At 48.3% G+C, this 24,672-nt stretch overlaps 1 protein-coding gene across 1 annotated transcript in view; it reads right to left on the bottom strand.

Annotated features, from left to right (window-relative positions):
* Window positions 1-4,297: 4,297 nt before the first annotated feature.
* LOC144115767 (uncharacterized) overlaps window positions 4,298-24,672 on the bottom strand; it is a 36,796-nt gene continuing 16,421 nt past the window's right edge. Inside the window, exons 5-7 of the mRNA XM_077650272.1 lie at window positions 21,829-21,976; window positions 16,170-16,415; window positions 4,298-4,609 (exon numbers count right to left, since the gene is read on the bottom strand). Coding sequence (XP_077506398.1) covers window positions 4,331-4,609; window positions 16,170-16,415; window positions 21,829-21,976 — 673 coding nt within the window. The 3' untranslated portion in view covers window positions 4,298-4,330. The remainder of the gene's footprint in view (window positions 4,610-16,169; window positions 16,416-21,828; window positions 21,977-24,672) is intronic.

Genomic DNA, 24,672 nt, shown 5'->3' with positions numbered 1-24,672 from the left:
GCTGCTTATACTCGACAGACTAATTGATAAAGGAGCGCTCATGATGCAAAAACTGCATTGGTCTCTTGTGTCCCACGTACAAGTATTACCTCTTACGACAGTGCCTGTGTGACAGGAAAAAGCCACGAGATGTTAATTGTATCTCCGGCTAGAAAAGCACTGAAAAAAATCCAGTGCATAGACTGTACGGCCTGTGTGAAACATGGACGTGAAATTGTTAATGGCATAATCAAATTCTATATTTTGCTTCGCCTGCGCTTCTACATGCATGAAGCCAATGAATGTTGAGAGGGCTGCCAAGAAAGAGCAGCCGAAGCTGTTAAAAGATGAGAAGATGCCAGTAAGTGGTGCAAACAAAAATGTGGGCAGCCTGAGTGCAAAGTGATGAAAATAAATGTGTTTAACAATGACTTTTATGTTGTGCTATACATTACTGATCCTTGGGTATCTTTTTCCTGACAGGTCGTGTGACCTACACAGCATGGGCTAATAATGCACGGGATTCTAAGTACTACTTAGAATGCATGCTTGTGTTCATTACTTCTGTAACTCGGTTGCCTAAGCACTAAGGAATGCGTTCCTGCAGCTTGCCTAAAGCACATGATTTACAGGACCCAGGTTCTCATCTTACATGTTTTAATTGTGCATGCATCTAGAAGTTTCCAGTGTTCAGTCTTTTTAGCGTCAGAGTCCGTAGAAGTTGATTGGTTTATAGGGGTTTAACGTCCCAAAGCAACTTAGGCTATGAGAGACGCCGTAGTGAAGGGCTCCGGAAATTTCGACCACCTGGGGTTCTTTAACGTGCACTGACATCGCACAGTACACGGGCCTCTAGAATTTCGCCTCCATCGAATTTCGACCGCCGCGGCCGGGATCGAACCCGTGTCTTTCGGGCCGGCAGCCGAGCGCCATAACCACTCAGCCACCGCGGCGGCTCCCGTAGAAGTTGAGATCGGATCAATAGTATGAATGAAAATGCCACTGTCAATAGCGCTCTGTTGCGTGCACACACGGTCATGGGGTTTAGAATCATGGGTAATGTTCTTGATGCAAGGATATTTTTATTTAAATTCCTAAGACGGTATATAATATGGCATGGCAGCAGTATTCAGAAACGAGAATAGGGTGTAAAAATAAGTGGTTTCGTTTCGCCTTCGACTCTGGAGTGCGCGCACAAAATTTGCTCACAAAAAAAAAACAACGTTTGCGTCGCAACGCCGATGACTGAACTGCGCATTGAAAAACCACGGCTAAGCTGAAATAAAAAAAAAATAGAGCAATCGCACGCGCAAGTCATCTGAAAACACGCAGGAAATTCGTTTCGCGGGGTGAAACGCGCGCGTCTACCGCAGACGCCGTGGCTGGCAAGGCACACCGATTGCTCACAGCGCCTCCGCAGCGGTCATTCAGCATCAGCCCCCACCGCAGGCGGCGGACGCCAGACTAGCAAGTATTTCTAGGGACCCTAGTGGATGACAGCTTTTACTTCCACCGGAAATGGAGACACCTTACTACTCACCGCCCCCGGCACGCAGGCCTGGAGGGCGGGGGCCGGAGCCTCCGTGACTAAAGGCTAATAGAAATTTTCTCTTCGCGGCATCAGCCACCAGGCGGATTGGCTTGTTTCTGCCGAGCGTGTTCTTTGCTGCGCAGCAGGGCTTCCCAGCTTTCTCTGCTATCAAATATTCGTCGAATCTGGGGTAGTCTGCGCATTCCCATATTCTCTGCTTGCGGGTAACTGTGGAAACCACCTGACTGTCGGAACCTGGACGAGCGCGCGCAAACCTATTCCGAAACCGTTGAGAACTACAGACTTAACAGAAAACTAGTGCCACCGCCTGATAAGAAGCCAAGTAATAGAGAAGCGACCGCAAGCCGGAAATTTCGTTAACCCAGTATGGGCCTTTCACGTCCTACCATGCCCAGGTAACACGAAACCAAATCTCGACTGATACGTATGATTTGCGTAGGTTCAAGTGGCAATAAAAAAAAAAGTAAATTGAGTCGAAACGTTTGTGTACCGCTGCTGCAAAAAGCCTGGCCACCAACTTTTTGTAACGCCTGTAAACATGTTCTAATTCAGTTCACCGGCAAGCTTACACGAGTCGCGCGAGGTGAAGCATTTGTTCATTTATTAATAGTTACTTGCCTAATTACTCCCGAAGGCGCTGTACTGCAGCGCGAAGAGACGGGGCGACCGGGAGGAAGCTCCCGCGTGCGCTTTCCTTCTGTCGCATGTTCGGGCTAGTGTTCAACCATGCAACTTCTGCACTTACCCATACGTTGTTTTTTGCATGCTGAACACACTTTTGAACAAAAATTATGGCTGTGTTTCGGAGCTCGCAGTGCTGCTCATCAAAACTAGTGTGCTGCAAGATATAGCTGCTGCTGTTGCATATCGAGATAACCGGCAGAATTGCTTGTGGCAGATATATGCGTACCGCGGCTCGACAACTTTGCCGTTCTGACTCAAGGACAAATTTGCATGAATCCTGGTGCCATTGCCGATCGTCAGCCATGACCAAGTGCTCATGAATGCAAATGTTTGCTTTGCTCAAGTATACTAGGCTTATATAATCGGTTTTTTGTTCAGTTAGGTGCAGCTGCATGTGCTGCGCACTGATGAAGGATTAAGAGAATTGCTTGTGCTGCCATGAGGTGCAAGCAATGAAGAAAAAGCCAAAAGGCACACAGTGCGTAACGAGCTCAAAAGTGTTCAAGACTGTGTGCCTCAAAGAGAGTGCTGGAAGCAGCCTTAGCTCAGCATGGATGTGAACCGGCTGGAAAAGGCAATGAGTTTACAAACAGGTAAGAAAGTAATGTAACGAAAAGAGAAGTATTGATGCACATATCTTGTGCAGGCAGTTTCAGCTGCGTACCACCAGACTGTCTGGTTAATGTGGAAAAGGCTGGGGGAGAACAACCGACGGATTCAACCACACTGTGTGCCGAGCGCTGTTCGAAAGTGTCATGCCAAAACTAGTTTATATACAGGCTTCAAGCATTACACGGAACGCCCGAACAAGAGAAGGTAAACGGCACTGGCAGAAGATTACGTCGATCTGTGGTTTGGTAGAGCGCGGGCCACAGCGAAGCAAGCGCAGCCGGACGGCCGGCCGACTCTCCGTGAATGGCGCACACTTCCGCCAGTTCTTCCTCACTGGCGTCCCCCCACCTGGCGCTTCCGGAAGCGAAGAGGGCGTGCGACGGAAGGTTTTTAAGAAGCGATTGCAGCTCTCTTTGCGGACAGAATCAGGAAAAAAATTTAGACAAGATTTTCAAGGTCCTTTCTTCCCAACCACAGCGTTTCATGCGATTTGAAAACAGTTTCAGCGTCCCTTTAACAAATCGGGAAGACGACTTTGGCGAAGCCGGTCCAAAAATCTGCTTGCCACTCGTCATGATAATCGGCCTGCATCGCAATAAAACACCGCCCCTAGCTTCGTACAACGGTGCAAATAGATCGATAACTTGCCAAAAACAAAAAATCCAAGCATCGCCAGCGGCGAATCAGGTTGTCAACAAGGCGGGTGAACGAAGCCACGGTGTTTCCCCGGCGATTTTCTCCAGCCGGTCATTCGCGCCGTCCGGCTAGACAGACGGTCTAAATGCGTGGTAGGGTCATTGAATTTTGTTCCTACACATCTGTCAACGGCGCAGACGCGACGCGAACACTGACACTCGAACCGTAGAATTAGCACAATGTCATCGACAACGGTGCACCGAAAAACTCAATTGCAAACTTCATAGCTGTACATATCGGGAAAAAAACTGCCCAGTAATCATGCGAAGCCCCTATTGCAAAACCGTTCAGTTTTCACGATCGCGCTGCGTACCTACAATGAGCAGCTAATCGTTTTTTGAGCACAACACCTCAGACTCGAGCCATGGCATTTCCGTGAACCCCCCGTATGAAAGCGGCCACTGCCTTCGCGATTCGAAATACCCCGCAGGTTGAATGCATGGGCGTGGCGACCGCGCCCTCGTTCAATCCTTGGTCAGATTAGAGCAGGGGTTGCACGCGCCCAGTAAGAACTTGAAACAGCCAAAGCTCACTGCCTTTTTTGCACCTGAATAAAGTTTTGCTTCACTGATTTTTTACTGCCTCGCCGGTGCGGCGCAATTAAAGCTCGACTGCTTTAGATTTTCTCGGGTGGTCGTTTATATCGAATTACCGCTTATAACGAATTTTTTCGCCATCCCGCTGACTTCGCTATAACGAGGGATTACTGTACTTCTGGACGGAACTAGGAAAACAAACTCCAAGCAAGCATAAACATCAAATTGTGGGCATGCACACAGCTGGGCTCAGCACTTCCATGCTGAGAATTTATTGAAGTGACTGGGGATCCTGGCGAGATCTGCCCTGTGCAGCGGTCGATGGTGCCGACTTTCCCTGGCTCGTGGTGCGCTCGGATCTGAACACGTTGGCAGCCATCAGTTTATTGATGGCAGGCCACGGCTTTTGGATAACTTCAGCCGGCAGCTGCAGCGGGTTCCACGAAGATTTCAGGTTTTCCTTACGCTGGCTCATGGAGGGAAAAGTCAGCGTAGGCTTTTCGCCAGGCTCTAATCTGGGTCCCTCCGCATCCTTTCTGGTTGGCTGCATCTGAATCGCCAAGAGAGAAAAGGGAATCGGGGAGAGGATATTTGTCAAGTTTATTCCTTTTCAACACACTGTTCAATGTCTTCCTGTTCTCTAAAAGCTTAATATCACATGTCAGCAATGTACAGCCCCACTAGGCGAGCCGAACTTCTCCAGTGAGGATGAGTACTGTGCCCATAATTCATGCAACAGCATTTAGGTTGTCATCTTGCAAAAAACCCCTGGTCCCTCCCTAACAAAATTGTCCTATTTGGTCGAAAGGGTCTCTACATCCTCAACACTGCCAAATTTGAAAATCTGAGGACCAGAATGATCTAGTACCTCCCATTGGTTTATCATATAAGATTTTACTAATCAAACCCAATGCTCACCTTAATCCATCCACTAACCTACTTTAATAAACCCACTAATCCACCTTAATCCATTTCCTGGGGTGTGCCTACTTCCAAAATTTGGGGGTCCTGTTGGAATATTTGAGGTTGGGCCATATGGCATCTTCTTCAAGACTGTAGGTAAGACCACAATTTTTTTTTTTTTTTGAAGAGCATTACCTCTTCCTACTTATGTTTGTCAAGGACACGTCTGTCTCCAATGAAGGTCAAATCAACAGTTTCTACGTGACCACACTACATCACATAGCAACACTGGGCACGTAGCTCCTCAATTCTACCGATGCTTTCCATCAGTTATACATGTGCAAGTATAGCGGCCTTCGAAGTGAGACCCCCCCAGGAACACCATTTGCATAAAATTTGGGGGCCACCTGTTTGAAGTGGTGTCAAATGGCTTGGCATGTTCCCGCTGATAAAATTACTAGTTGAGATGAAGCCCATAATATGTGCGAGATTCGCAACGACAACCTTTCCGCTCCAAAACCATACATTCCGAGGGCCTTCAGACGGCCATTACGACTGAACCATTTGTCGCAGGGTGTTCCGGATCGTGTCAAACAATTTGTCACGCTGTGATGCACACGCATGTAAAATTAACCAGTATAACGAGGAAATATGCCAGATATAGCGAAGGTGGCTGTAAATCGCAATAGTGCAAAATCCACAAGGTACATGGCGCTGCTTGTGTCTTAGAAGGGATGTTTCCGGAAAAGAAACATCCGCAGGTGTTTGAATTCGGTCTTTTCCACGTTTTCTGAGCACACCGATGTAAACAATTGAAGCTCCCGTAGCTAACGCTCTCATATCGAATATGAGGCTGTGTTGGTGGAGTCGCATTTTTTTTTTTTTACATCTATAACTGCACACGGGACTCTCTACATCTAACTGCATCACCAGCGCTGAATGTTTGACAGGTGAAAACATCACGTGGACAGCCTTCTTATATGTCATTTGGTCACCACGGAACTGTACAGCGCCTACGTTCAAAATACACATTCTCTGCCGAGGATTTAGAAGTGGGCGCCTTTCCGCAGTTGCATGCAGCTATCCCTATTACTTTGCCCCAGGAAAGGCAATACAGTAAAGCCTTGTTACAAAAGAAACTCAAGAAACCTGAGAAAGAAAATTCTAAACACTCTGAGGCTTCTGACAAGATCAGTTTATAGCACATCAGGATTTAAACACATTCACACACATTAACAGGAAATTGTTAATGTGATTTTGCATGGCTTCACTTCAACATGACATCTAGTTATTTGAGTTTGTGTCTGATGTGAAACTATCGCGGATAATTCGACGAACAGAACTATTCCATACAAACATGGCGACAGCCCAGGAGTCCGACCGATCTGACTACCGGCGTACGAAGCGACCAGCGCACCGCAGAAGCTGGGAGTGAGATACAACCCAACATAAATTCAATTCAACAGACTGTGCAGGAGTGCGAATGCAATTATAGAAGCAAAACGACTGAAATTTTCATGCAGTGAGACAGTAATAGCAACCATATGATGTGCGACATCCGGCCGAAGAACAGAACAGTATCCAGCCAAGGGAATTAAAAGTGCAGCACATACAAGTTGGCACGACATCGGTCGCACTGCATGAGCTTATCTGGGTTGCATCTCTTTTAAGGGGGGAGACTCTTGGAGGCTAAAAAATCGCGAAAAAATCGATTTTTCAAAAATGGAATTTTCGAAATCTGCAGCTGTTTCTCTACCAGCCTGTGAATTTTCTATTCTTCAGAGCCAATAATTGTGCTGTAAAATGAGGATAAAACTTCAATCCGAGCTCTCTCTCGGCAGATTTTCGCGCAATAACGGGGCTTTTTCCGCGACATCCTATTATCGTTTCACTGCAGCGATCGCGGCCATCTTGGTTTCATTTGGAAGAGCTGCTTTTCGTTTTGAATTTCGCGCAGTTGCTGCTCTTTTATGTTTATTGAATGAGGGAGAAAATGCCGCCAAAAAGCAGTCGCAACGCGCGATGCTATTCGCTAGTCGGCGCACGTGACTGAAAGTTGCTATCTAATTGGCTGAAGGGTCTCGTGTCGTCTGCTGGAAGCGTCTGTTGAGCGCAAGCGGTAGCCATCTTGTCAAGGTGTGTTCGCTGGTGCATCTCGCGACGATGTCAACGCCGGCGCCAAAGTTCCGCACGACTCACAGATATGGGAAAAAGAGGAAAAAATCGCTTGTTGTTCTGAAGAAGAGCGCCACGGTCACCTCGAGCACTGCGGACACCTCAAGCGCCGTGGATACGACTCCACCAGCAGATCGGGAGGTGCCGTCCGAGCTAGGCCTAACTGCGGCGCCGGTCGCGGAAGCCTCATCGGGCAGCGGTCGTGTTCGTCATGACACCCGAATGCTGCAAGCTTGTGCGATCGAAGAAACGGACAAGAAAGCGCAGGAGAAACTTCAGCAGATGGCATCAGCGGCAGCAACAGAGCGCAAGGCAGCGTTCTTCGGTGGAATGGGAGACTCCGCAAGTGCCCCACCCAGCGATACCTTCTCCATCGTCAGTTTGCGTTTGGTGAACGAGATGCTCGCGTCAGTGAAGTGCAAAGTATGCAACGGCGACGTGACGATTGAAAAATCCGATAGAGAGTACGGCCTCGCCGCCAAACTGACCCTGACATGTGAGAACTGTGGCGACATTTCATCTCGATGGAGTTCGCCGCGTGTGGAGACCGACCAGACAGTTAGCCCGTTCGTGGTGAACATCCTCGCCGCGCGCGCGATGCAGTCAACGGGAAACCAGCGTGCCGTGTTGAATGACATATTTTCGGTGATGAATATTTCCCACCGCGGTCTGCATTCAAAAACTTAGCAGAAATACGTCAAAAAAAGTTGACGCCCACGGTGGACCGTGCGGCGCAGAAGTTGACTTCCGACTGCTCGTGATCAGTTCGGGAAGTTTACACAGAGTTTAATTTTGGAAATCCGGGCAACATCGCGGTGTCATTCGACGGCTCATGGATGACACATGGGCATTCATCGCACATCGGCGTCGGAACTGTGATTGAACTGTTCACAGGGCTTATTCTTGACTTTGTTGTTCTGAGCAATTTTTGCGCCGGCTGTGAGCAGGGCCCCAAAGAAGACGACCCGGCGTACCTATTGTGGAAGCAGAGCCACATCTGCCAAAAAAACACATCCAAGAAGGCTGGTGAAATGAAGGTTGAGGCTGCCCTGATCTTATTTCAGCGTTCCCTGCAGCAACAAAACCTCCGTTATACCACAATGCTGCCTGACGGGGACAGTCGCACGTTCCCCGCTTTGGAAGAAGCTGAAGTGTATGGATATATTGAAATCCATAAGGAGGATTGTGTGAACCACGTGCAGAAACGCATGGGCACTGCTTTGCGCAACGTGGTTACCAAATAGAAAGGTGCTGCTGGAGAATTGCTTGGTGGGAGAGGCAAGCTCACGCAAGATTTGATCGCTAAATTGAGCTCTTATTATTCGTGGGCGCTCAAATCCCACATAGGTGATGTGGAGGCCCTGCACAAAGCTGTGATGGCCACCTACCATCATGTGACGTCCAACGACTCCACTTCAAACCACAGCCTCTGTCCAACAGGTCCTGATTCTTGGTGCCGGCAGAATGCGGCAGAGGCCAGAGGCGAGGCAATGCCACCTCATCGGCACAATCTACCTCTTCATGTCTGCAATGCCTTACTGCCTATATACGAAAGGCTTTCAGACAGGAGACTGCTAGAATGCTGCCAACGAGGCAAGACTCAAAACAACAATGAGAGCTTGCACTCAATGATATGGTCCCTTGCTCGAAAGGAAAGGCATGCCTCTCTCTTCACAGTGCAGGCTGCTGTGGCTGAAGCAGTGATGAAGTTCAATGCAGGGAGCGAAAGAACTGCTGCATGTATACTGTAAGAGCTCAGCCTAATGCCTAGCCCCCAGACAACCAAGCGCATGCGGGAAAAAGATGTCCAGAGGAAAACAGCATCTGTGCAGAAGCGCAAATCTGCAGAAAATCTTCAGCGCACACTGAAAAAGCGCTATTCCAATCACTCTGGTCACACAGACTACGTCCCAGGAGGCTATTAGGTGTCTGCTAATGCCAGTATGTGAATAAATTTGAAGTACTTTGCCATAAACAACACTTCGTCTGTTTTTGCTGTTTTTCTCAAAATGGAAATTTTGGACTCGTAGCAAATCCCAAATTAGCATATCTCAGCATATATGGCAGATAGAACCACAATTCTTTTTTTAGCACGTAGCCATATGTGTACACTAGGTAATTTTGGGAGCAGAATTTGTAATTAAAGTTCAGAAATTTTTTAATTTGCCCTATTTCTCGATTGCAAGTTAGGCACTATTTGTACCTTGAGTTTCAATGTCTTTAAAAATTACTTATGACGGTAAAATCAAAAAACTCTTTCCAACATTTCATCCATTTCGGTTTGTAGAACCTAACAAAGTGCAATTTATTAACTTTTTTAATCTCTTAATTGTACTTATTAATAAAGGGTATTAATTAAGTGTATCTCAGGAACTAATCAGCCTATCATGCAACCAATGACATTTTTGGAATCAGCACGACAAACTAGTCAAGGGTGTGTAATTTGATTAAATTTGGTGCAGAAACAAAAATCTTTTCTTTAAGAGCAGTCTCCCCCCTTAAATAGTGAAGAATTTACTCTAGGGACCTGAAAAAAGTTGTCCTCAGTAACAGAGTGTCTCTTGTAACCCTGCCTCTTTTATGCGATGTTAACATGGAAACATAAGAAAACCAACCAAGCCACTTTATAATGTCTTTTATAATGGAGTGTCTCTTGTAACCACGTATCTTGTACGAGATTTTACTAGTTGCTAACGAGGCTTCTCTTTTTCACAAGCAACAGGCCAAAACTGACCAATAAGTGGCGCCACCACTGCTTCATTAGTATGAGTGTGCACCACTACTGCCTTCATTAGTGTGAGTGTGCAGCCAGCAACTGGCATAGAATTGCACAGAGCGGCAATTCACTTCGAACCTTGACAGCCAAATACCAGCACATGCATGTGCTAGGCCCATACTCAGGCACGCCTACCTGGTGGACACTTACAAATTCAGTCTGTGCCAATTGGTTGGCGACCCAAATGCAGAGGCACTGGCTGCATGACAGCAGCTAACCTGCCTTTTCTGTTGCATTACCTCTAATGAAACTGCACACCAACCATTGCATCAGTAACTGCAGTGCAAAAATAAATATTCTAAAACTTGCGCTATAAATGCTGATTCATAACTGTTCCAAGGCAGAAGCAAGTGGTTGGGCTTGATTTAAAGGTGATGGGAGTTTTGTTGCAACTAATGCAATCCGAGGCAATGGCAGCAGTGTTTGCCGTTTTAGAACGCTAGCTTTCAATGCGGAGGTTCTCGGGAAAGGCGTTGCAGTTTTCGTGGTCAGAAAGTGGCCACGGTGAACCTGACTGAGGCTCCAAAGGCTTGGAAGGTATGTGAACGCCATAGCTGGGCTTCAAAGGGAAAGGAATAATGCACGAAGAAATGGAAAACTGGGAATCAGTCTTAAAACTGCCCTACCACTTTTGGTGAAGAAACACCAGCAAAAGCCTCAACCCCCTTAATGACAAGAAACTTAGCAGGGAACCTCCGGGTCATCACCACGCACCCTGTACTCAGAAATGGCTGCAACCACTATGTGAAACAGTGCACATCCTTTAACACAAAATGCATTTAATAGCCCAAACAGATCCTAGACAATGGTGTTGAGGCAGCAACAACACGATAGCACAGCAGGAGTGTTGCCACACCAATGGGCGCTGAGAAGACATACTCCCTTCTCGCCACTTCCAGATCACTGAACTGCTTTTGAAGCAATTTTTGAAATGTATACCATATCTACTCGCGTAATGAACCCCCTTTTTCCAGAAAAGTTGACATCTGTTTAAGGGGAGGGTTCATTACGCAGAAAAAAAGTTTTCAACACATTTTTTTTGGAAGGGTCGATATTTCATATCATACCTCCATCTGTCTGTCATCAAAAAAACTCCCGTGGTCAGATGCGTGCGTGGGTGCTGCTGGTGTTTAGCACGGTGATGCGATCCTGCAATTTTGCGGTAGCCGGCGGCACGTCTAGATAACGCGAGCATGCTGAACGCCCCCCCCCCCCCCCCCCCCCCCCCCCCCTGAAGGTCAGGTGCACGTTTTTTTGTTTTTTGGGAGAGGTTTAAAGAGGATGGCAATGAGTGCCTTAGCTTACAGCATACAACGTCTTGGCGCTCTGCAAGTTCGCCCCCCCCCCCCCCCCCGCTCTCCACCCCGTCCCCCTCTGGCAAGAGAGAGCTCAAAAGATAGACAAGTGATGTTATCAGCAGCCAGCACTGCCAAGGAGTGGGCTGCACTCCCCCATCCATAGTGTTAAAAATGTGTGAAATAGAATTTATACATATCATTAAGTACAAGGTGCAAAACAGTTATAATGCTGCCTTCTCACTTTGAAAAAAAATCTGTAATCTTCTTCTGCACTTTGTGGGGACCTGCCCTGCAGCCCCTCTGACTTTGCTTTCCCGCGAGGCACCGTGCAGCAGCAGTCTCACCCCGAGGATGAACGCGTTCCCTTGTCAGTTACATTAACTGGCGAGAGAGGGCGCCAGCGTCGCTGCGCGGGAGACTGCTGAAGCCCGCCCACGGGAGATGGGGGTCTCTTCGGCTGGGACAATCGCCGCGAGCGGACGCGTCGCTCGCGGCTCCGCTCTTCGCCGGCGGGGCGAAGAAGCGACGGGGAGACAGGCTCCCGTACGCGACCCGTCCGGCCTGCGGAGTTTATATCCCTTGCCCTAGCGCGGGCGAACATTCGCTCGGAACCTTGCTGGTGAGTCGGACGACCTCGATTCATTAGCGTGCCTTGTTGCTAGCTGGCATTATTGTTGCTGTAGCAATAAATGCCTGTTTGTGTCAGCCAGTGTGCCGTTCCTTTGTTCCCCAGAGCAAGGCCCGGCGTGGTCGGCGAGCGCTCGGTAGCGTATGCGATCACGGGGTGGGGTCCGGGCGGCTTTGAACCGTGTCAGCCGCGATTGAGTGGGGAGAACGTACTTATCTCCCCAATTCAAACCCCACATCTGGCGCCCAACGTGGGGCCTGCTCTTGGAACATTGGACGACTGTCGGTTCGGTTCGAGGAACGCTCTTTGTCCGGACTTGACAAGTGCTAGGCCTAGAGTGAATTTTGATCGCTAGGACCTGCGGCATGCTTTCTTGAGTGCGAGTATTGCGCTGCAGCATGTTTGAACTTTTCGACATGCTCAGCACATTTTTTTTCCCTGGAGTTTCTTCGTGAGAATCGGTCCGCATCGAGGGAGCGCGAGGCCTAGCGCTCGCGGAGTCGCCGGGCCCGAAGCGAGTGAGTACGGAAGCCGCGTGGGTGGTCCGAGTTTCTGTATATATTTTCTCTACTGTCTCTTTTTCGACTCTGGGAGTCGCGCGGCTCCGGGAGCCGGGTGGCCTGGGGCCACGGGTGCCGCTACGAGCTCGCTGGTATTGCAGCTCGGCACCGGGTGCTCCAACACCGTCCGATACGGTGGGCGCCGACCGCTCAGAAGCTGCTTTGTGCAGTGAGCGGGGTAGGACCACCCCACAAAGCTGACGCCTCCTCGCGGCTGCGCGCACATAACCCGTTTCGGGTCTTTGTTGTGGTCACGGTCGTTGTCAAAGCGGTAGTTAGGCCTGAGGCTTTTCAGAGCTGCCTGCACCACGTTAAAAGAGACGCGACCACCGGACCGTGTCGTTGAGAGGGGGCATACTTTGCTGCCCGCCCGTTTTTGTTTGTTTGTTTGTAACCTCGCACGAACTGAGCAGTCTCGTTCAACTCAAGAAAGGGCTTTGTTCACTCGAACTTTGCGTTTGCACAGCCGCCGACACGTTTTGCTAGCGAGTTAGGCATTGTGCCACGAGGCCCTTGCGGATGCCGTTTCCCCTCCTGTGACCTACGTTAAAGGCACGCCGAGAGCGTTTCGGCAATTTTGCAGATCCGGTGGAGCCACCCAGGCTTGCTGTCCGGTGCACATCGTCTCGCTGCCACCTGCTGCGACGGAGCGGCCTGTATCCTGTGCGCCGCATCCACCCGGGGTAGCTGTGGCGAGACCAGTCAGCAGTCACCTCCGGCTGCTGCTGCCCTGGCGACTACTGCAGGATCCTGGCCTGCAGTTTTCCCACCGGCCTTCGATTCGCGGGCCTGCGGACACAGTAGTCCGCGGGCCATACGAGTCGTCCCAGCGGAGACCTTCACGCCGCCTTCGGAATACCGTGGAAGTCTGCGTGGACGCTGTCGGCGTGACCTCCGCTGCAAGACGTGCCTCAAGGAGATGAAGACCAGGAGACTCCTCCATAGCATGTACCTTCAGGCGCGTGGGTCTATTTAAGGTTGGGGGGATGTGGGGACCTGCCCTGCAGCCCCGAGTTTGCTTTCCCGCGAGGCACCGTGCAGCAGCAGTCTCACCCCGAGGATGAACGCGTTCCCTTGTCAGTTACATTAACTGGCAAGAGAGGGCGCCAGCGTCGCTGCGCGGGAGACTGCTGAAGCCCGCCCGCGGGAGATGGGGTCTCTTCGGCTGGGATAATCGCCGCGAGCGGACGCGTCGCTCGCGGCTCCGCTCTTCGTCGGCGGGGCGAAGAAGCGACGGGGAGACAGGCTCCCGTACTCGACCCGTCCGGCCTGCGGAGTTTATATCCCTTGCCCTAGCGCGGGCGAACATTCGCTCGGAACCTTGCTGGTGAGTCGGACGACCTCGATTCATTAGCGTGCCTTGTTGCTAGCTGGCGTTATTGTTGCTGTAGCAATAAATGCCTGTTTGTGTCAGCCAGTGTGTCGTTCCTTTGTTCCCCCAGAGCAAGGACCGGCGTGGTCGGCGAGCGCTCGGTAGCATACGCGATCACGGGGTGGGGTCCGGGCGGCTTTGAACCGTGTCAGCCGCGATTGAGTGGGGAGAACGTACTTATCTCCCCAATTCAAACCCCACAACTTGTACTTTTAAAGCACAGGAAGTAACAAAACTGTCCTTAGAGTCAATGTTTTTGTACACTTCTTCTGGCACATCTTGCTGTTGAGACACAAAGTCTCTCAACTTTCCAAGTTACCCTACAACCCCAGCAAGAGTTATAGGGCTTGAAACTGGCTCTGCAGTTGCCTCTTCTTTGTTGCACTCTTCTTCAGGATGAACACTGGAAACAATCTCCAGATCCATCTGTCTAGCACAGGTAATCAGTGCACTGTCACACTGTGCATAGTCTTCAAACGAAGTACTATTGCTATCGACCTCCAGCTGATAACAGATCTCTGCCCACATCGCGGAGTCTATCATCTCGTCGCGCTGTTCCTCAGGCTCGCATTCATTGCTCAGGGGGAAAAGGCCAGATTTCTGCCAGCAGTTCCTAATGGTAGCCGGAGTTACTGACCACCAGGAGCCTGTCACCATCTTGGCCGCCTGCCTGACGTTGATGGGGGCATTGCTGCCAGCCCTCAGATTGACCAAAATCCGCTGAACCAGCCGCCGTCGGTACTCCACCTTCAGGCTTTGAATGATGCCCAGGTCGAGCGGTTGAAGCACAGCCGTGCGGTTAGGCGGAAGGTATTCGACACGCACATTGCTGAAATGGACATCAACAAGGTGGGCTGAGCAATTGTCCACTATCAGAATAATGTTTCTCTTTGCCTTCCTCATTTCTTTGTTCAGGTCAGGAGCCATTCGCTGAATATATTCCTGGTCATCCATGCCTTCTGGTTGCTTTTATAGGTACATGGCAGTGAAGGGAGACCTTTAAAACATCGTGGTTTCGCATATTTCCCTATCACTAGTGGCTTGAGCTTGTGGGTGCCACTGGCGTTGCAGCAAGAGAGCACAGTAACTCCAACCTTTGACTGCTTCCTGCCTTTGCAAATGTCGTCCTTGAAAGCCATTGTCTTGTTTGGAAGAGTCTGATAAAACCTACCAGTCTCATCCGCGTTGTAAATGTCGTCAGGTGAATATCTGATAATGACATCGCGAAGTTTTTCATCCCTCCAGGTTCTCGCTGCCTCTTGGTCGGCATCCTTGCTTTTGCCGCAAATCGTTTTCCATGCGATCCCATGCCTATCCCGAAATCGTGTAAGCCATCCACTGCTTGGTTCGAAGCCGCGAACATCCAGAAGAAGAGCAAATTTCTTCGCTTTGCCCTGTATCATCGGGCCGGACACTGGAATGGCTTGGGATCGTAGGTCGCAAAGCTATACCACAACGGCATCATCCACTTCTTTGAAGTACCCCGTGCAGTCGTTTCCTGGTGGGAGTCATCGAAGTTTCTCCTTCAAGCTTCGATTTTTGTTTCACAATCATTGACAACATTGACGGTGCAATTCCATAGTCCTTTGCAACATCCACTTGCCTTTGACCGTTGTCCAGGCGCTGAAGGATTTCCAGCTTGTCCGAGAGAGACAACCGCTTCCGTTTCGTCACACTCATCTCGAAAGTGGGCACGCGAATTGCCGTTGTTACTTAAAACTGGAAGGCTGAACGGAGCCGATGAAGAACGCACCACGTGGGTTGTGTGCACACGCGGAACCGACGAGACTGGAAGGAAAGAGACGATGACCATGCCAGGACTTGCCGGTTGGAAAAAAAAAACACACACACATCACGTGGTTTGTGGTGTGGCAGATCACCGCTTTGCTTTGGCGGCACTGTAAGCGCCAGCGATGTTACTTTGTTCATGGCCTTTGAGATCACACGCACGCTCGTTTCGCGCGGGTGATCTCGGAGGCCATGCCTCATTGCCGTTCGTCTTCCGCGCCGCTGCTTTGCCCCAGGGGAGCTGTAGCGCCAGCGACGTTACACTGCCGCTAGAGCGGTGGTTTGATGAGGGCGGGCATCAGTTGTGCCTGCAGTGCAGGGCACAAAACTTCGTTGAACTGATCGGAAAAATAAGCCTGAATCCTTTGAGCGAGATCGTTAAACTGAAATATTGACTGTTCCAAAAGTCGTTTAAGTGAAACCTTTTTGCATAGAATCTATAAGAAAACTGCCGGGAATTTTTAAAAAGTTCGTTCTGAAATATTCAATAAACCGATGTTCGTACAACTGAGAGTTTACTGTACAACATTATCCTCAGTGACCGTGCGAAAGAAACGAGCTAGAACTAAGCGCCACCCAACCCCTCCAACAGGAATGTGCAGAGACTCACGGCTGCCCAGGCTAGCTGCTTCTTCAGAACCTCCCGTTCCTCGTTTAAATTGAGCGTGGCCACAAGGGTGGTCAGGGTGCCAAGCAGGCGCCGCACCACAAACTGGTCGCAGGGACCCAAGGCAGCTGGCACCTTGTTCTCCATGACATCTTGCAACATCTGGTAGATATTGTCAAAGTTGGGGAGCTCTGCACCGTCAACCTCCGTGGGTTCGGTGAAGGGCTGCCGCTGGCACGATGCCACCACCTGCACAAAGACAGCAGGCAAAGAACAAGGGATCAATGCAAGCAGGCTGACAAAGGGTGACTGCAGGCCTTCCAATGCTGACACATTACTGCCACCTCTCTGGAATGACGACTTGACTCTAATGGCACAATGGCAGCTTGCTCACAGAGCACTTCCTCAGGAATGCATAAAACGAGCATGAATAGAGAGTAAGACACATCCACAAAAAAAAATGACAGCTCATTGAGCCTAAGTCACATTGCAGAAACACAACAGTGACATCAACCAAACACTTTCGCCAGCGAGCCATTAACAAGTTGCCGAACCAACTCATTCCCAAACATGTCACACTGCACAAGCAGCAGAGAAACAAGACAGATTGCTGTAGCATTGCCTCAGTACGACAACTTTTGGGAACCAGTACTAGGAACAAACACCGTTCGTGGACACTGTTTGGCCTGCTCTCCAGTTGGGCAAATTTTCTGGCTACAACACACCAGCCAAAGCACGCACTTTGCAGTGACTGACCGCTTTTGTGCCTTTCCCAATTGCAAACATTGTTCGCAAAACATTTCCTTTAGCCGCATTGTTGTCTGCCGCAATGCAGCATCTTGCAGGCATGCAAATGCCAGTGGGCAGACTACTGTTGTCGACACAGTCAGATGGCTGGCTGCCGTGCCTCGATCCAGCCGACACCTCCGCTGGAGCCACTATGGAGGAGCGCCATCCGGTCCGCATCCCATTCTTGAGTGCTAATTACCACGCAACGAAGGGGGTACAATCAGCATGAGCTTAAGGAAAGATCATTAGAAGAGAGAACTACAAAGTGGGATCAGGTTTCACAGGTGAGCACAAGTTATTTGCCCAAGCGTATTGAAAACCAAGATTAACAAATCAGTAGTGTCACACTGTTTCTCCGAGATTCTTTGAAGGGGCATGTTCCATGTAGGCATTTTAGTGTGTACTACACTCGCTTCGGAAGTGAGATGGTGTAAGGTGTAGGCGCATTTCCTGCCACACGTATACATCGTTCGAGCCAGAATCGGCGACGCAGAACAGCAGCATAACTACTGTGGCAGTAGCCGCACACGACAGTTATTAGTCCTACATCTTCACTGCAGAACGCATAAAGCACTAGACAGCACAAGGTGCTTCCTGCCCTCACAGCTGTGCTTGGAAAGAGGTGACGGAGGAGCGCCGCCCAAATCTTTTCCGGTGTGACAAGGAGTTCGCCAACAGTTGTCACAGAAGTTTCAGATACCGTAATCCCTCGTTATAACGAAATCGCACTACTCGAAATTTCTTCCAGTCCCAACCCAAACGCATGCATTTCAAGCCGCATTACTCGAAGCGCACGAAGTGCTTGAGCCACTTAGAGCGAAGTGGCAAGTGTAGGCATCGGCGCCGCGGCGACCCTTTTTCGCATGTAGTGTCAGATTAATACCGCCGACGAATTAGACTCGTGCAGGTACAGAACAGGCCACAAAAGTACCAAACCTACAATCGATGACCTGCCTAGTAACCAGTACCAAGCGAGTGCAGAGTGCGGGCCCCATCTGTTTACAGCGGATGCGAACGGAAGCGCGCCCGAATCAGTCGCAACCGCATCGCTGTGGTCCCTGCGATAGAATCCAAACGAAAATAAAAATTTGGGGATGCTTTGCGATGCCAGAAAACCGCAATCTCTTGGATGCTGAAAAGTACCCAAAAGACCACGGGCAGACTTGTGCAGTAGCATTCCATGGGGTGGCCTCTAAGCAAAATTTTACCACTCTAACGAACATTTCTGGTGCTGAAACGTGCCAAAGAGCACAAAAGTGTCCCTCCCATTAAAGGCACATTCACGCTTGAGAGTCGCATGCGACGTGAGCTTTCGGCAACAAACTGAGCTGCTTTCTGCCAGCCGTGGTTGTCGCTAAGCCTAACCGTTTCACATGGCGGGTCAACACAACCACGGCGCTCCCCGGCGATTTTCTCGAGCCGGTCATGCTCAATTCGTGCGATCCGACCAGACAAACAGTGTAAATGCGTGGTACGGTCATTGAATTTTGTTCCTAGACATCCGTCAACGGCGCGAACACTGACACTCGAACCCTAGAACAAGGCACAGTGTCGTCGACAACGGTGCGCCGCAAAACTCAAGTGCAAACTTCACAGCTGTACACATCGGGAAAAATACTGCCCAGTAATCATGCGAAGCCCCTATTGCAAAACCATTCCAGCTTTCACGATTGCGCTGCGTACCTACAATGAGCAGCTAATCGTTTTTTGAGCACAACAAACACGACTCAAGCCATGGCATTTCTGTGACCCCCTCCATGAAAGCGGCCTCTGCCTTCGAAGTACCCCGAAATACCCCCATAAAAGCGGGCACTGCCTTCGCGATTCGAAATACGCTGAAGGTTGAATGCATGGGCGGTGACCGCAGCCTCGTGCAATGCTTGGTCAGATTAGAACAGGGCCGAGTTGCACGTGCCCAGTATCTGAACATGAAACAGCCAAAGCTCACTGGCTTTTTTGCACCTGTGTAAAATTTTGCTTCATCATCATCAATTATTGATCCCTTAAGGACCCTTCACAGGGTATTACATAGGGGGGGGGGGACGTACGTAGGACAATACAAGAACAAAGTCAGAGGTTGAGAAAAAAAAGAACAAATATAGTAAAAACATATATATAAACATACAATGAAGGCAATTAGGACAACGAATACAATCAGTGAGATCAAATGAGAACACAACTAAAACAGTTACAAAAACAATCAATCGATCACAGAACGGGATTTACAAACGAGTGGCTCAAGCACATCAAACTGTGGGCGAGAAAAGAAATATAGACAAATTTAATGTTCAAAGAAAGACAGTAACCGGTCTTTAAATTTGACAGGGTCACTTTCCATGACAGTAGAATCTGGCAATTCATTCCCTTCCTGTATTGCGATTGGAAGAAATGACTTATTAAAAGCAGATGTTGATCCATGAAGGCGCTGTATACTTAAGGGGGGGAGGCTACTCTTAAAGAAAAAATTTTGTTTCTGCACCAAATTTAATCAAATTGCACACCCATGACTAGTTTTTCATGCTGATTCCGAAAATGTCATTGGTTTCATGATAGGATCATTAGTTATTGAGATACACTTAATTACACCCTTCTCACTAATAAGCACAATTAAGAGAAAAAACACATTAAAAAGTTTATAAATTGCACTTGGTTGGGTTCTAGAAACAGAAATGAATACAATGTTGGAAACAGTTTTTTAATTTTACTATCATAAGTAGTTTTTAAAGACACTGAAACTCAAGGTACAAATAGTGCCTAACTTGCAATCAAAAACTAGAGCAAATTAAAAAATTTCTGAACCTTAATTACAAATTCTACTCCCAACATTGTGTAGACTACACATATGGCTACTTGCTAAAAAAAGAATTATGGTTCTATCTGCCATAGCTGCAGAGATATGCTAGTTTGGGACATGCTACGAGTCCAAAATTTCCATCTTGAGAAAAACAGCAAAAACAAACGAAGTGGTGTTTATGGCAAAGTACTTCAAATTTATTTATATACTGGCATCAGCAGACACTTAATAACCTCCTGGAAGGTAGTCTGTCTGACCAGAGTTATTAAAATGGCGCTTTTTGAGTGAGCGCTGAAGATTTTCTCGTTCACCGAGCGCAAGCTGACGATGGAGAAGGTGTCGCCGGGTGGGGCAGTTGCGACGTCTCCCATTGCACCGAAGAATGCTGCCTTTCGCTCTGTTGCTGCCGCTGATGCCATCTCCTGAAGTTTCTCCTGGGCTTTTTTGTCCCTTTCTTCTATCTCGGAAGGTTGCATCATTCGGGTATCGCGACGAACACTGCCGCTGCCCGATGAGGCTTCCGCGACCGGCGGCGCCGTTAGGCCTAGCTCGGTCGGCACCTCCCGATCCGCTGGCGGAGGCGTACCCACGGTGCCTGTGGTGTCCACGGTGCTCGAGGTGACCGTGGCGCTCTTCTTGAGGTTGTTAATGAGCGATTTTTTCCTCTTTTTTTCCATATCTGTGCGTCGTGCTGAACTTTGGCGCCGGCGTTGACATCGTCGCGAGATGCACCAGCGAACACACCTTGACAAAATGGCTACCGCTTGGGCTCAACAGACGCTTCCAGCAGACGACATGAGGCCCTTCAGCCAATCAGATAGCAGCTTTCAGTCACGTGCACCGACTAGCGAATAGCATCGCGCGTTGAGACTGCTTTTTGGCAGCATTTTCTCCTTCATCCAATAAGCATAAAGGAGCAGGAACTGCGCGAAATTTATAACGAAAAGCAGCTCTTCCAAACGAGACCAAGATGGCCGCGATCGCTGCAGTGAAACGATAATAGCATGTCTCGGAAAAAGCCCCGGTATTGCGCGAAAATTTGCCAAGAGCGAGCTCGGATCGAAGTTTTATACTCCTTTTACAGCCCACATATTGGCTCTAGAGATTAGAAAATTCACAGGGTGGTAGAGAAACAGCTGCAGATTTCGAAAATTACATTTTTGAAAAATCGATTTTTTTCGCGATTTTTTCGCCTCTAAGAGCCGTCTCCCCCCTTAAGCTATTGAATAAGCGTCGAGATGAACGTGCTGGTGGATGAAGAAAAGTTTGGCGCAGATGCGTGAAATGATAGAATATCTTGTGAAAGAAGCATAGTCGTGATATCTTGCGGCGAAAGACTAATGAGGGGAGAGCCAGTGATGATTTTATACTGCTGATACTGATTTTGTAGTCGTAGTTCGCTGAATACATTTTATTTTGGCTTCCTCGCAGTTGCGGCACAATTAAAGCTCGACTGCTTTAGTTTTTCTCGGGTGGTCGCTTATATCGAATTACTGCTCATAACGAATTTTTTACTGTCCCGCTGACTTCGTTATAACGAAGGATTACTACGTTGCTGGATTGAAAGGGACTTGCTTCCAATGAGCTTGTTTTGCTGTGGTATGATGGGGTCACCAACATTACAGAAATTTCACATTGGCGAACGGAGCTTGCAGACTGTTCCCGAGGAGAACAGAATGGTAAATTACAGATGTAAAATGTGAGAGTCCACCAAGTACAACAGGATCCTCGCACACCAATGTTGTCACGTCAATTTCCCTCTGTGGAGAGTACACTTAATTTGCTGCCCTTTTTAGCCATGTGGTCTAGCTAGCCCTGGGAATGTGTGGATTCATGAGGGACGAGTGCTGTTGCCATTCACTTCTTTACCCTGATGGGAGAGCGAGACACCTGAGCATTTTTTCAAACACCAAGAATTCAAAACAAATCTAGTCTTCACTTGGATTTTAGCATGGCCTTGGTTTCGGACTACAGCAGGTGGCCCTGGATGCCGCAACCGATGTACTCCTCACACTACTGATGCCTTTACAATACACAATGGATGTGGTAGAAGGATGCAGCCTGCTGTTGCCTTCTCACCTGCACGAGCGCCTGTGAGCGGTCAACGCGACGCCGCTCCACGTCCAGCGCCCTCCGTAGGATGCGGAGAGCTTGCGCTGTGCGTCTGCCAGTTGCGCCATCCACCACGATGCGATCTTTCTTGCACCGGTGCTCCATCAGGAAAGAGCTGCAAGAATTAGAGCGAAATTTCATATTTATTTCCTTTTAATAAAAATCCTTTGACAACATGTCATCAATAATTTTGGTGGCTTCATATCTGGTGCCACTGATTTCCTCTCATCAGACCTACCACACCTGCACTCCTTGTGGCTCAAGCAACCGACATGGGTGGTTTCTACATTCTGAAGGGAAGGTTGCTAGTCTGACATCACCAGGAGGAACTGTTGGCGGCATGACTCTGCTGGAGAGAGTTTTAGCTTCTTGTAAATTTTGCTTCATTTTCTCAATATGTACTGCTTCAAACCTGTAAACAATACACTGCTTGAAACCTGTGAAACAGTATCTCTAGCATGTTGCACTATTTTGTGGATGCAGCATCGGTGACCAAACAAAAAAATGACGTGTCGCAACTAATAAGAGTTTTTGTCAACTGAAAAAGCTGGGAACATACAAATAGTAGAGCACACCACACACAGGGAAAAATTAACACTATTCAAAGGATGTTTGTGCATATACACTTCTAATAACGCCAGGGGCTTTTGATAATTTCTTACTGGTCACTAAAATTCTGCATTACATCAGAGCAGACCTTTGTGCACCGCCTAGAAAATCATACCGGGGCACCACATGGACTGGAGGGCAGAATCTTCAACCAAAAGAGACTGTGGCCATCCACTACAAGTTGCCTCAGAGGTCACCAACCGCTTGTCCTGTAGAACACACACAAAGGCACTAGGCAAATTCAGGACATGAGCGTGAATTTCACCTTTTCTGAACAAAAAATAAATTTCTACGCTGTAGTGCCCACTTGTACTTCACTTTGCTATCTACTTTATTAAACTATTGTTTCCTCTATTAAACACTAAGTGTGCAAGAATTTTTTCAGAATAAGCTCGACATAATATGTGCAGCAATGTGTTGTAGAGCGACATGCCTGTATCCACTGCTGGCACCAGCACCGCAGTACAGTACAATTTCATAATTTTGGTTAGGGCCCTAAAATTGTACCGTGGTTTCACTTGATTCAAACTTTTTGTTTGGCTCCAACTCTGTCGATGCGGAAAAGAGCAGCGGCCAAGGTCAAATTTGTCAGATTCGCAGCACAGCGTCAGCAGAAATCTCAGCAGCTTTACCTCGACACAGCAGGCAATCGTTTGAATATCCTTCCTCAAGCCTCAATTATGCGGCACATTGTTGCCCCCCACTCAAGCTCAGACGTGTGCAACGGCTCGTGCGATGACAATAAAGGGTCACTGTAGCCATACAGTTTCATTTTCTGCACTTTGCAAACAGCCCATGGCGACAGCGGATGTCAGCAGCACATCAGTCGGCAAAGTCCAGCTCCACATCGCTCAGGATGGCAAATGGTGCCTAGTTGGTCTTTTCTCATTTTTTTTTTTTGTCTAGAAAGCATCTCGCACGCCAACTTTGAGTTCCCCCTCACTTCTGTCAGCGTGGATCTTCCTGTACACTGAAAATGCACGCCTATGACGATCCGTCTGTGCAGTGAAGCCTCCTCACATGAATACTGACACTTGTGAAAGGCTGTACCACTACCGTAGCACACCATCAGAGAGGCCGCGGAAGCTCTTACAATTTTGGAGCAGTTCTGCTTTGACACTTATGACAATGTGCGCGCAATAAAGCATTGATGGAGCGGTGGAAAATAGTTGCTGTCATGCAGTTATCACTCAGAAACAGACGACCACTGCATTTTTATTACCAATTTGATTGACTATGTGGCGAGACGATTTTATGCATTTTTCAAAGACCATTTGAAAGTTGCACTTCGGATAATTCGGGCATTTTCTTCAGTTCCTTAAAGTTCCAATTAGTGCGAGTTTACTTTAATAGAAAACAAGTACATTATTGATAACACTTTTTAAAATCCCACCTCCATTTGAAGACTGGTGGTTGAATAAACAAATCATTGCATTTCACCAATACTTGATGTAGTACTGATGCTTATAGCTATGTCTGCACATAGAGGTTCCAAAATGTTATGCATAGACATAAATCACATTTGGCCTTGGATGGCCTTGGAAAGGTGCACTTCTGAAAATACAAGCTTCCGATGATTTAAACAAAACTCGCTGGTCCCTTCAAGTCTAAAATATTGACTGTATAATATAGTATATGCAAAGAGTAATATTATCACACAAGAAAAAACTTGCAGTGACTTTTGTGAGGCTCATTTAAGTAACTAATATACATATTACCCTTTCAGTTCGCAGTCACATTTATCAGCACTGATGTGCGTAAAAGATCAGTGGGAGACAGCTACAGAACACGCATGCAAAAAGCAGATGTACAGTACTCACGGATTGAAATAGGACATTCGGAGCGCTAGCCTTGCAGTGCCACGCAGGCATGTGGTAAACCACAGGCCGGCTCATTGGCTACTGGAAGGAACAATTCTGCTTTGTAGATGTTCTCCCTCTCGCGCCATACCACAATGCACCACCTTGGTTCTATGAGCATCTACAGGCGGCGCTCCATGAAGCAACGGCCACGCGCTCCGAATGTCCTATTTCAATCCGTGAGTACTGTACATCACTAGGTCATAGCAATTAGAAGTCCTGTGTCACTTCCTGCAGCTGGTTACAACTGTTTTTTCCCATTTTTGTATGAGAAACGTCATTATTGCAAATCATCTCGGACATACTCATTCTTGTTTTGGGCATGCCTTTTTCACGAACTGTA

Source organism: Amblyomma americanum, chromosome 1 (assembly GCF_052857255.1).
Source record: "Amblyomma americanum isolate KBUSLIRL-KWMA chromosome 1, ASM5285725v1, whole genome shotgun sequence".
In the NCBI taxonomy this organism is placed as follows: domain Eukaryota; kingdom Metazoa; phylum Arthropoda; class Arachnida; order Ixodida; family Ixodidae; genus Amblyomma; species Amblyomma americanum.
This window is presented reverse-complemented; position numbering and strand designations above follow the sequence as displayed.